General features: G+C 56.6%; 1 protein-coding gene across 3 annotated transcripts in view; it reads right to left on the bottom strand.

Moving 5' to 3' along the window:
* GRAMD1A (GRAM domain containing 1A) overlaps positions 1 to 12,934 on the bottom strand; it is a 35,296-nt gene that overhangs the window by 9,333 nt on the left and 13,029 nt on the right. For all 3 annotated transcript variants that reach the window (XM_044991232.1, XM_044991233.1, XM_044991234.1), the window contains exons 6-13: positions 12,623 to 12,718; positions 11,930 to 12,010; positions 11,385 to 11,506; positions 10,825 to 10,978; positions 4,054 to 4,258; positions 3,664 to 3,804; positions 2,771 to 2,889; positions 311 to 453 (exon numbers count right to left, since the gene is read on the bottom strand). In XM_044991232.1, coding sequence (XP_044847167.1) covers positions 311 to 453; positions 2,771 to 2,889; positions 3,664 to 3,804; positions 4,054 to 4,258; positions 10,825 to 10,978; positions 11,385 to 11,506; positions 11,930 to 12,010; positions 12,623 to 12,718 — 1,061 coding nt within the window. The remainder of the gene's footprint in view (positions 1 to 310; positions 454 to 2,770; positions 2,890 to 3,663; positions 3,805 to 4,053; positions 4,259 to 10,824; positions 10,979 to 11,384; positions 11,507 to 11,929; positions 12,011 to 12,622; positions 12,719 to 12,934) is intronic.

Raw genomic sequence — 12,934 nt, 5'->3', positions numbered from 1 at the left:
CTTTACCCTTTTTAAAACAGTGGCACAACAGTAGTTTTCTCCCAGGTCTCTGGAACTTCCCCAGTGCTCCAAGACTTATTGAAAATTAACCTTAACGGGCCAGTGAGTTCCTCAGCCAGCTCTTTTCAAACTCTTGGGTGCAAGTTCTCTGGATCTGCTGATTTCAAAGGGTCTGACTGACTTTCATAATGTGGAGCAGCCATGAGACAAAGAGAGTCAGCCACCAGAGGAATTCCCAGCACCACTCTCTGGATGGGGGGTGCCCCCCCCCAAGCCCCCACTGCAGAGGGGCTCGGAGGCAGGGCGGTACCTGAGACGGGCCGTGCCTGTGGCCAGCGTGCTGATGCAGTAGCGGTGGGCGGTGTAGAAGTAGTCCTGGTAGGGGATGCCCTGCGTGATCACCTCTGAGTCCACCACGCAGGCACCGCTATCGGGGCTGGCACGGAACAGGGTCTGGAAGGAGGCCAGCTCTGCTCATCCCATCACAGGCCAGAAACAGCCCCGCATTGTCCCGCCACGCCTGCCGCCGTCCTGCACTTGCTGCCTCCCCCACGCTTGCCACCCCGCCCCACGCAGTCCAGCCCCCCACCATGCTGTCCAGCCCCACCCCTAACCTGCCCCCCGCCCCGCGCAGTCCAGCCCCCCACCATGCTGTCCAGCCCCACCCCTGACCTGCCCCCCGCCCCGCGCAGTCCAGCCCCCCTCGAGGATGTCCAGCCCCACCCCTGACCTGCCCCCCGCCCCCCGCAGTCCAGCCCCCCACCATGCTGTCCAGCCCCACCCCTGACCTGCCTCCCGCCCCGTGCAGTCCAGCCCCCCACCATGCTGTCCAGCCCCACCCCTGACCTGCCTCCCGCCCCGTGCAGTCCACCCCCCCCCCATGCTGTCCAGCCCCCCCCCTGACCTGCCTCCCGCCCCGTGCAGTCCAGCCCCACACCATGCTGTCCAGCCCCACCCCTGACCTGCCCCCGCCCCACGCAGTCCAGCCCCCCACCATGCTGTCCAGCTCCACCCCTGACCTGCCTCCCGCCCCATGCAGTCCAGCCCCCCACCATGCAGTCCAGCCCCACCCGACCTGCCCCCCGCCCCGCGCAGTCCAGCCCCCCCCATGCAGTCCAGCCCCACCCCTGACCTGCCTCCCGCCCCGTGCAGTCCAGCCCCCCACCATGCAATCCAGCCCCACCCCTAACCTGCCCCCCGCACTGCGCAGTCCAGCCCCCCCACCATGCTGTCCAGCCCCACCCCTGACCTGCCCCCCGCCCCGCGCATTCCACCCCCCCCACCATGCAGTCCAGCCCCCCCCCTGTCCTGCCCCCCGCCCCATGCAGTCCAGCCCCCCCACCATGCAGTCCAGCCCCACCCCTAACCTGCCGCCCCCCACCGTGCAGTCCCGCCCCCCACCATGCAGTCCAGCCCCACCCCTAACCTGACTCCCGCCCCGCGCATTCCAGCCCCCCCACCATGCAGTCCAGCCCCCCCAACCTGCCCCCGCCCCCGCGCAGTCCAGCCCCCCCTCGATGCAGTCGAGCCCCACCCCTTTCCTGCCCCCCCGCCCATGGAGTCCAGCCCCCCCACCATGCAGTCCAGCCCCACCCCTAACCTGCCCCCCGCCCCGCACAGTCCAGCCCCCCACCCTGCAGTCCAGCCCCACCCCTAACCTGCCTCCCGCCCCGCGCATTCCAGCCCCCCCACCATGCAGTCCAGCCCCCCCAACCTGCCCCCCGCCCCGCGCAGTCCAGCCCCCCCACCATGCAGTCCAGCCCCACCCGTTTCCTGCCCCCCGCCCCATGCAGTCCAGCCCCCCACCATGCAGTCCAGCCCCACCCCTGACCTGCCCCCCGCCCCATGCAGTCCAGCCCCCCCCACCATGCAGTCCAGCCCCACCCCTAACCTGCCCCCCGCACTGCGCAGTCCATCCCCCCCACCATGCAGTCCAGCCCCACCCCTGACCTGCCCCCTGCACCGCGCAGTCCAGCCCCCCCACCATGCAGTCCAGCCCCACCCCTCACCTGCCGCCCCGCGCTGCGCAGTCCAGCCCCCCACCATGCTGTCCAGCCCCACCCCTGACCTGCCCCCCGCACCGCGCAGTCCAGCCCCCCCACCATGCAGGCCAGCCCCACCCCTAACCAGCCCCCCGCACCATGCAGTCCAGCCCCCCCACCATGCTGTCCAGCCCCACCCCTGACCTGCCCCCGCCCCACGCAGTCCAGCCCCCCACCATGCAGTCCAGCCCCACCTGACCTGCCGCCCCGCACCGCAGAGTCCAGCCCCCCACCATGCTGTCCAGCCCCACCCCTGACCTGCCCCCCACACCACGCAGTCCAGCCCCCCCACCATGCAGTCCAGCCCCACCCCTGACCTGCCCCCCGCCCCACGCAGTCCAGCCCCCACACCATGCAGTCCAGCCCCACCCCTGACCTGCCCCCCTCCCCGCGCAGTCCAGCCCCACCCGACCTGCCACCCCGCACTGCGCAGTCCAGCCCCCCACCATGCTGTCCAGCCCCACCCCTGACCTGCCCCCCGCACTGCGCAGTCCAGCCTCCACCATGCAGTCCAGCCCCACCCAACCTGCTGCCCCGCACTGCGCAGTCCAGCCCCACCCGACCTGCTACCCCGCACTGCGCAGTCCAGCCCCACCCCTGACCTGCCCCCCGCACCGCGCAGTCCAGCCCCCACCATGCAGTCCAGCCCACCCTGTCCAGCCCCCCCCATCCCGCTGCCCTGTATCTCTGCTCCTTCACGCCCTCCTGGGGCTCCACTGCCCCCTCACCTGCGTCTCCACCACAGCAGCTGCCTTAGGCCCCAGCGGGTTGCTGAGGGGGATGGTATAGGAGAGGACACGGCTCTGGCGGCACTTGCTTTTGCCACTCCATGAGGTCAGTGTCACATCTGGGGAGAGCAGGGGGTACGTCAGGATGGGGGGATCCCCCCATCTCCCCCCACACATGCCTCTCGTCCCCAACTCCAACATACAGGGCCCTGCCCTTGGTGGCATTAAACAGGCATGGCCCAGTGGGGCGCCCGGCAGCATGAACACCCGGCCCAGCGCTCTGCCATGACCCCTTCCCTCCTGGGCCCTGCAGTGAGTTTGCTCCCCTCCAGCCAGAGCGAGTGCATGGCTAGCGTGGCCAGTGCTACCACGGGCAGCAGCCGCCAGAGCTGGTGACCTATGTCCTCCAGCCGGCACAGGCCACATGGGTCGTGTGCAGCACCAGGCATGGGCCTGGTGCCCAGTCCAAGGCCTCCCCTGCACTGCAGTTGGCAGCTCCTTGGCGCACCAAGCCCAGACTCTCTGAGGGCAGCAGGTCCCAGGTGTTGGGCGACATCCCACTGCGCTGCCCTCCTGTGCCTGCCACACACATGCCCAACACCCTCAGCCTGGGCGGCGCGGGGTGTGTGCCCTGGGGGTGGAGAGCGCCCTCGCCCTGCACTGGCTGCTCCTGGCCCTGCCCCGCTCAGCTTCGGGATCTCCACGAGGCCACCTGGCCCGAAGCTACCGGGTCCCCTGCCCCATACACCTCGACTCGGGCCAGCAGTGCCCCATGGGTGTCCTGAGGAGTGAGCCAGCCCCAGCCCTGCTGTCATCTGGAGGGTGGCAGGGAGCAGCCAGCTCATGGCCCCAGGGAAGACTCAGCCCCCGCCCGCACCCCTGCCCTGCCCCACCTGTGAACTTGCGCTGGCCCAGGAAACTCTGCATGAACGGCGAGTCGCTGAAGAGCATCTGCTGCAGCTGCTCGGCCCCCAGGCAATAGACGCAGTTCAGCAGCAGCCGCCCGGGCAGGTCTGAGAAGGTGTCCACCTCCACTGTTGGGAGAGAGGGGTGAGGAGCTGTCTGGGACCTAACCCAGTTCTGAGAGGACAGTGGGATCAGAGCAGGCAGACTGGGAGCCAGGACTCCTAGGTTCTATTCCTGGCTCTGGGAGGGGAGTGGTGCCTAGTGGTTAGAGCAGGGGGCTGGGAGCCAGGACTCCTGGGTTCTCTCCTTGGCTCTGGGAGAGGGGTGGGGCCTAATGATTAAAGCTGAGGGCTGGTATGTTTGGGCAAGGCTGTCACCTTCATCCTGCGTGGAGGAGGAGGAGGAGGAGGAGGAGTTGCTGGTGTCAGTGGGGAGCTCTTCATGGGGCAGCAGGTCCCCCAGGGCAGGCAGCGGGCCTGCCCCCAGCACCGCAGCCTTCGGGGGCTCCAGCACTGGTGTCGCTGTGGAGTTGGAGGCAGTATCCGCCTGGCTGTCCACATTTTCTTCAGGGTCCTCTGCCAGCTGTGGGGAAGGGAAAGTAAGGGGGGCCAACATGGGCCCAAAACCTCCCCCAGCCTTGCCCCTTCCCTTCCCCAACCTCCCCTAGAACCTCCTCCGGCTCTGACCTTCCCTTCCCCAACTCTCCAAAGCTCCCCCATCCCCACCTCCTTCCCCCCCAATACCCCCCCCCAACTCCTATGGTGCTGGCAGCTGGCCAGCTCAGGGCAGGACCTGGAAGAGGGGTTAATTTACTGTGTGTGGGTAACAAAGGGCTGTTAACTAGGCTAACTAAGACAAGCCCATGCACTTGTGTTGATAGAAACCAAGAACTGATGGTAACTGTATTTACCAACATCCTGGTGGCTGTAACTGATTAACTGGGACCTGAAAATCTTTTTCACCTCCTGTTGCTCTGTATTACCTGCACATCCTGTATGCAGCTGTGCTCAGTTGTCAGTAGATGCAAAGCCCTGTAGCTAGTATGGAGTGTGAATTCACTGACCAGAGAACCATTTGGCTAGGGCATGTCAGGGCTATACGGTGTTTACAAGACTGAAGCTTCAGACTGAAGCATTCCATCATCAAAGCAAGTGTTACTGGGACTTTTCACAGCCTCAAGTGTCCATCACGTGTTGTGACGGTTTTCTGTGTGGACACCTGTCCGCTGGCTCTGTGTGCGGGAGAGCTATAAATACCCCATTCATGGGCCTGAGCCAGCACCGCTGATCTGCTGAACTCTGACCAGGGAGTCTGAGCCATTGGACTGAGAATGGGACACATGGAAAGATTCGCAGAAGGACTCTAGAGATTTATGGAGAATTCACCAACATGAAATCTCCGCTAACAACTGGACTCATATTCTTATTCACCTGTAATGTATTTTATCTGCTTTGACTTTGAATAACGCTTATTTCTTTTCTTAGCTAGCTTTAGACATTAAAGAAAATGGCTACCTGTATTGTCTATGGGGAGATCTGACCTGAGGTAAGTGACGAGTCCTTTGGGACTGGAAGAACCTGATGTGTGGGGAATTTGGGTTTAGAACATAAGAACATAAGAAAGGCCGTACCGGGTCAGACCAAAGGTCCCTCTAGCCCAGTATCTGTCTACCGACAGTGGCCAATGCCAAGTGCCCCTGAGGGAGTGAACCTAACAGGCAATGATCAAGTGATCTCTCTCCTGCCATCCATCTCCATCCTCTGACGAACAGAGGCTAGGGACACCATTCTTACCCATCCTGGCTAATAGCCATTTATGGACTTAGCCACCATGAATTTATCCAGTCCCCTTTTAAACATTGTTATAGTCCTAGCCTTCACAACCTCTTCAGGTAAGGAGTTCCACAAGTTGACTGTGCGCTGCGTGAAGAAGAACTTCCTTTTATTTGTTTTAAACCTGCTGCCTATTAATTTCATGTGGTGACCCCTAGTTCTTATATTATGGGAATAAGTAAATAACTTTTCCTTATCCACTTTCTCAACATCACTCATGATTTTATATACCTCTATCATGTCCCGCCTTAGTCTTCTCTTTTCCAAACTGAAGAGTCCTAGCCTCTTTAATCTTTCCTCATATGGAACCCTCTCTAAACCCCTAATCATTTTAGTTGCTCTTTTCTGAACCTTTTCTAGTGCTAGAATATCTTTTTTGAGGTGAGGAGACCACATCTGTACACAGTATTCGAGATGTGGGCGTATCATGGATTTATATAAGGGCAATAATATATTCTTAGTCTTATTCTCTATCCCCTTTTTAATGATTCCTAACATCCTGTTTGCTTTTTTGACCACCTCTGCACACTGAGTGGACATCTTCAGAGAACTATCCACGATAACTCCAAGATCTTTTTCCTGACTCGTTGTAGCTAAATTAGCCCCCATCATGTTGAATGTATAGTTGGGGTTATTTTTTCCAATGTGCATTACTTTACATTTATCCACATTAAATTTCATTTGCCATTTTGTTGCCCAATCACTTAGTTTTGTGAGATCTTTTTGAAGTTCTTCACAATCTGCTTTGGTCTTAACTATCCCGAGTAGTTTAGTATCATCTGCAAACTTTGCCACCTCACTGTTTACCCTTTTCTCCAGATAATTTATGAATAAATTGAATAGGATTGGTCCTAGGACTGACCCTTGGGGAACACCACTAGTTACCCCTCTCCATTCTGAGAATTTACCATTAATTCCTACCCTTTGTTCCCTGTCCTTCAACCAGTTCTCAATCCATGAAAGGACCTTTCCTTTTATCCCATGACAGCTTAATTTACGCAAGAGCCTTTGGTGAGGGACCTTGTCAAAGGCTTTCTGGAAATCTAAGTACACTATGTCCACCGGATCCCCCTTGTCCACATGTTTGTTGACCCCTTCAAAGAACTCTAATAGATTAGTAAGACACGATTTCCCTTTACAGAAACCATGTTGACTATTGCTCAAGAGTTTATGTTTTTCTATGTAACTGACAATTTTATTCTTTACTATTGTTTCAACTAATTTGCCCGGTACCGACGTTAGACTTACCGGTCTGTAATTGCCAGGATCACCCCTAGAGCCCTTTTTAAATATTGGCGTTACATTAGCTAACTTCCAGTCATTGGGTACCGAAGCCGATTTAAAGGACAGATTACAAACCTTAGTTAATAGTTCCGCAACTTCACATTTGAGTTCTTTCAGAACTCTTGGGTGAATGCCATCTGGTCCTGGTGACTTGTTAATGTTGAGTTTATCAATTAATTCCAAAACCTCCTCTAGTGACACTTCAATCTGTGACAGTTCCTCAGATTTGTCACCTACAAAAGCCAGCTCAGGTTTGGGAATCTCCCTAACATCCTCAGCCGTGAAGACTGAAGCAAAGAATCCATTTAGTTTCTCCACAATGACTTTATCGTCTTTAAGCGCTCCTTTTGTATCTCGATCATCCAGGGGCCCCACTGGTTGTTTAGTTGGCTTCCTGCTTCTGATGTACTTAAAAAACATTTTGTTATTACATAGAATCATAGAATCATAGAATCTCAGGGTTGGAAGGGACCTCAGGAGGTCATCTAGTCCAACCCCCTGCTCAAAGCAGGACCAAACCCAACTAAATCATCCCAGCCAGGGCTTTGTCAAGCCTGACCTTAAAAACCTCTAAGGAAGGAGATTCCACTACCTCCCTAGGTAACCCATTCCAGTGCTTCACCACCCTACTAGTGAAAAAGTTTTTCCTAATATCCAACCTAAACCTCCCCCTCTGCAACTTGAGACCATTACTCCTTGTTCTGTCATCTTCTACCACTGAGAACAGTCTAGATCCATCCTCTTTGGAACCCCCTTTCAGGTAGTTGAAAGCAGCTATCAAATCCCCCCTCATTCTTCTCTTCTGCAGACTAAACAATCCCACTTCCCTCAGCCTCTCCTCATAAGTCATGTGCTCCAGCCCCCTAATCATTTTTGTTGCCCTCCGCTGGACTCTCTCCAATTTATCCACATCCTTCTTGTAGTGTGGGGCCCAAAACTGGACACAGTACTCCAAATGAGGCCTCACCAGTGCTGAGTAGAGGGGGATGATCACATCCCTTGATCTGCTGGAAATGCCCCTACTTATACAACCCAAAATGCCATTAGCCTTCTTGGCAACAAGGGCACACTGTTGACTCATATTCAGCTTTTCGTCCACCGTAACCCCTAGGTCCTTTTCTGCAGAACTGCTACCCAGCCATTCGGTCCCTAGTCTGTAGCAGTGCATGGGATTCTTCCGTCCTAAGTGCAGGACTCTGCACTTGTCCTTGTTGAACCTCATCATATTTCTTTTGGCCCAATCCTCTAATTTGTCTAGGTCCCTCTATATCCTATCCCTACCCTCCAGCGTATCAACCACTCCTCCCAGTTTAGTGTCATCTGCAAACTTGCTAAGGGTGCAGTCCACACCATCCTCCAGATCGTTAATGAAGATATTGAACAAAACCGGCCCCAGCACCGACCCTTGGGACACTCCACTTGATACCGGCTGCCATCTAGACATGGAACCATTGATCACTACCCGTTGAGCCCGACCATCTAGCCAGTTTTCTATCCACCTTACCGTCCATTCATCCAGCCCAGACTTCTTTAACTTGCTGGCAAGAATACTGTGGGAGACTGTATCAAAAGCTTTGCTAAAATCCAGAAATAGCACATCCACTGCTTTCCCCTCATCCACAGAGCCGGTTATCTCGTCATAGAAGGCAATTAGGTTAGTCAGGCATGACTTGCCCTTGGTGAATCCATGCTGACTGTTCCTGATCACTTTCCCCTCCTTTAAGTGGTTCAGGATTGATTCCTTGAGGACCTGTTCCATGATTTTTCCAGGGACTGAGGTGAGACTGACTGGCCTGTAGTTCCCTGGATCTTCCTTCTTCCCTTTTTTAAAGATGGGCACTACATTAGCTTTTTTCCAGTCATCCGGGACCTCCCCCGATCGCCATGATTTTTCAAAGATACCTTTGGAGTTTTTGGCTAGCCGTTCTTCAAACTCCTCTTTGGCTTTTCTTATTACACTCTTGCACTTAAGTTGGCAGTGTTTGTGCTCCTTTCTATTTGCCTCACTAGGATTTGACTTCCACTTTTTAAAGGAAGTCTTTTTATCTCTCACTGCTTCTTTTACATGGTTGTTAAGCCACGGTGGCTCTTTTTTAGTTCTTTTACTGTTTTTCTTAATTTGGGGTATACATTGAAGTTGGGCCTCTATTATGGTGTCTTTAAAAAGGGCCCACGCAACTTGCAGGGATTTCACTTTAGTCACTGTACCTTTTAACTTTTGTCTAACTAACCCCCTCATTTTTGTATAGTTCCCCCTTTTGAAATTAAAGGCCACAGTGTTGGGCAGTTGAGATGTTCTTCCACCCACAGGGATGTTGAATGCTATTGTATTATGGTCACTATTTCCAAGCGGTCCTGCTATAGTTACCTCTTGGACCAGCTCCTGCGCTCCACTCAGGATTAAATCTAGAGTCGCCTCTCCCCTTGTGGGTTCCCGTACCAGCTGCTCCATGAAGCAGTCATTTAAAGTATCGAGAAATTTTATCTCTGCATTTCGTCCTGAAGTGAAATGTTCCCAGTCAATATGGGGATAATTGAAATTCCCCACTATTATTGGGTTCTTAATTTTGATAGCCTCTCTAATTTCCCTTAGCATTTCATCATCACTATTACTGTCCTGGTCAGGTGGTCGATAATAGATCCCTACTGTTATATTTTTACTAGAGCATGAAATTTCTATCCATAGAGATTCTATGGAACCTGTGGATTCGCTTAAGATTTTTACTTCATTTGAATCTACACTTTCTTTCACATATAGTGCCACTCCTCCCCCTGCACGGCCTGTTCTGTCCTTCCGATATATTTTGTACCCCGGAATGATTGTGTCCCATTGATTGCTCTCAGTCCACCAGGTTTCTGTGATGCCTATTATATCTATATCCTCCTTTATCACAAGGCACTCTAGTTCACCCATCTTATTGTTTAGACTTCTGGCATTTGTGTACAAGCACTTTAAAAACTTGTCCCTGTTTATTAGCCTGCCTTTTTCTGATGTGCCATATTCTTTTTTATGTGACTGTTTATCATCTGATCCGGCCCTTACATTATACTTCTCATTCCTCTGCTCCTGACTATAACCTGGAGATTCTCTATCATCAGACTCTCCCCTAAGAGAAGTCTGTGTCCGATCCACACGCTCCTCTGCGGCAGTCGGCTTTCCCCCATCTCCTAGTTTAAAAACTGCTCTACAACCTTTTTAATGTTTAGTGCCAGCAGTCTGGTTCCACTTTGGTTTAGGTGGAGCCCATCTCTCCTGTATAGGCTCCTCCCATCCCAGAAGTTTCCCCAGTTCCTAATGAACGTGAACCCCTCCTCGCTACACCATCGTCTCATCCACGCATTGAGACTCTGAAGCTCTGCCTGCCTACCTGGCCCTGCGCGTGGAACTGGGAGCATTTCTGAAAATGCCACCATAGAGGTCCTGGATTTCAGTCTCTTCCCTAGCAGCCTAAATTTGGCTTCCAGGACATCTCTCCTACCCTTCCCTATGTCATTGGTACCTACATGTACCACGACCACCGGCTCCTCCCCAGCACTACACATAAGTCTGTCTAGATGCCTCGAGAGATCCGCAACCTTCGCACCAGGCAGGCAAGTCACCATACGGTTCTCCCGGTCATCACAGACCCAGCTATCTACATTTCTAATCATCAAATCTCCCAGGTTTAATTGCCTTTCATCGCAAAGTGCAGTTTGGCTGGGGGGCAATGAGGGGCTGGAATGCCAAGGGACTGTCTGTGCTCTGTGGTAAAAGGGGTAGAGTGATCCAGGGGTACGTTTCAGTGCTGGCTTGGTGAAATCGAATGATAGAATACACCCCCAGCCTGGGGTCTCCATCCTATTTTCCGGCCGTCTGTCCTGAGTTTGGCTTTCTCAGCTATGAGTCACTCCAGGCACCGTGACACCTCCCACAGCCACACCCTCTGACCCTCCCAAGTCCTGCTCCCTCCCATCCCCAGCCCCCCCCAACCTCCCCTGGCCCTGCCCCCTCCCTTCCCCAATTCGCTCCCACCAACCCTTTCCCCCACTCACTGAGGCTGCCCCATCGCTGCTGCTGGCCAGTGAGTGGAAGCTCTGACTAGCGGCTGTCCTGGCCAACGTGGGGCTGGGCTCCAGCTTGAGGTCAGCAGCGCAGGGCAAGGCCAGGTCTCTCAGCTCGATGATGTCACTGAGCTCCCTGACTGGCCTGGAGGGGGGGAAGTCACTGGGGTGCCAGGGGTCGCACAAGTGTCGAGGTCACTGGGTCCCGTGAGGTCGGGGATCGCACCAGGGCAAGTCTCGGGGTCAGACACACGGGTAGGGGAGAGGGTGCCAGCTTGTCCAGGGGTGGGGGGGAAGGGCAGGCACCAGCTCATCCCCGGGGGGAGCAGGGCAGGGGCTTCCCATTCGACAGGGGTCCCAGGGTTCCCAACACTCGGGTGGGGCCAACCTACTCCCGAGGAAACAGCTCCCCCTTGGGCAAGAGGACCCAGACTCTCTCATGGGGCGGGGGGGGGAAGGTGCGGGGGGGGAGCCAGATCTGAGGGCCCCGCAGAAGAGGTCGGAGGCCTGTGGCTGGCCCCATGCGGGGCCGGAGGGGGGCTCACACTCACCCCAGGCCATTGAGCTCGTCAGTGGGGACAGGACAGACGTAGTCATCGTCCTCGCTGGTGAGGCCAAGCTCAGCGCCGTAGCCCTGGTGGACGATATGCCAGAGCTCCTGGGGAGACAGCGTCTGGGGGCGGGAGACAGCGTCAGGGGGACAGTGTTGGGAGGGGACAGAGTTTGGGGGAGAGAGACAGCGTGCGGGGGACAGCGTCTGGAGGGGAGGGGGGGTAGCGTTTGGGGGGGAGAGAGACAGCGTCAGGGGGACAGTGTTCGGGGGGACAGCACGGGGGGAAGGACAGCATCGGGGGAGGGGAAGGAACAACATCGGGGGAGGGGACAGCATTTGGAGGGGGACAGCGTTGGGGGAAAGGGATAGCATCGCGGGGGAGACAGCGTCTGGAGGGGGGGTCAGTGTCAGGGGGGACACGAGCAATGACCCATGGACCCCACCGCCAAGCCTCCGTTTGCGCCCCCCAGGATCCCACCCGCTGATCCTCAACCCCAAATTGCCCTCTATCACCCCCTACCCCCACCCCAGGTGCATCCGTACCTTCTCCAGCAGCGCATTCTGCCATAGGCGGAAGATCAGCATGAAGCAGCGATCACGGGCTCCAAATGAGGTGAAGAAATGCTGGGGGGAGGGGGCAAGTCAGACCCCACCCCTGGCTCTCCTGGTGCCCCTCACTCCCAACCCGCAGCCCCTGCTAGCCCAGCCCTGGGCTCCCACTCTCTGCAGCTGTGCTGGTGCCCCTCACTCCTGACCAGCAGCCCCTACCAGCCCAGCCCTGGGCTCCCCCACACCTGTCTCATTCCTTCCTACAAGGAGGCCCAGCAGGGCACTGATGCTGCTCAGACTGGCCTCCAGCTGCCAGGAAACCCCCCTCCTCCCAGGTCCCAACTCAGAGTGATTTCGGAGAGGCCAGACTCAGTGTCCGTGGGGCAGCACTTCTGTGAGGGGCAGGGATGGACATTACCCCCTTGGCGCTCCCCAGCCCTGCCTCTTGAGGATCAGGGGGTCCCCACCTGACCCCTCCTTGGGTGAGGATCCCAGCAGCCACACAGAGCTGCAGGCAGGACCTGTCCCCTCTCCCTGTGGGGCTGCCCCCAGAGGACTCACCCAACTGTCTCTGTGTCTACCCTGCATCGGGCAGGGACACCTGGGGTGCGGAGGCCGGATAGGGGCATGGGGCTGCCCCCCAAGGAGAGGGGCCCTAGGGTGGGGGGAGCCCCGGCCCCATCTCACCTTGTCAGCCGCAGTGCAGACCTGGATGGCATTGGGAATCAGCCTGGCCATCTTCTCCTTCTTCAGGCATTTCACCTCCCGCAGCGGGACAGAGATCTGCAAGGGGCAGCAGTCAGGGGGCTGCGCGGTAGGAGGGGCAGGGTTGGAGGGAGGTAAAAGGGAAGCTGGAGGTGGCCCAGGGCAGCAGTGAGAGGGGCAGGAGATGCCTGGGGAGAAGGGAAGCTGGAGGCAGCTCAGAGGAGCAGTGGGAGGGGCAGGGGGTACCTGGGAGGGGAGGGGAAGCTAGAGGTGGCCTGGAGCAGCAGTGGGAGG

This window comes from Mauremys mutica, chromosome 17 (assembly GCF_020497125.1).
Source record: "Mauremys mutica isolate MM-2020 ecotype Southern chromosome 17, ASM2049712v1, whole genome shotgun sequence".
NCBI classification, from domain to species: Eukaryota; Metazoa; Chordata; order Testudines; family Geoemydidae; genus Mauremys; species Mauremys mutica.
Note: the sequence above shows the minus strand (reverse complement) of the source record. Positions and strands in the feature narration are given on the sequence as shown.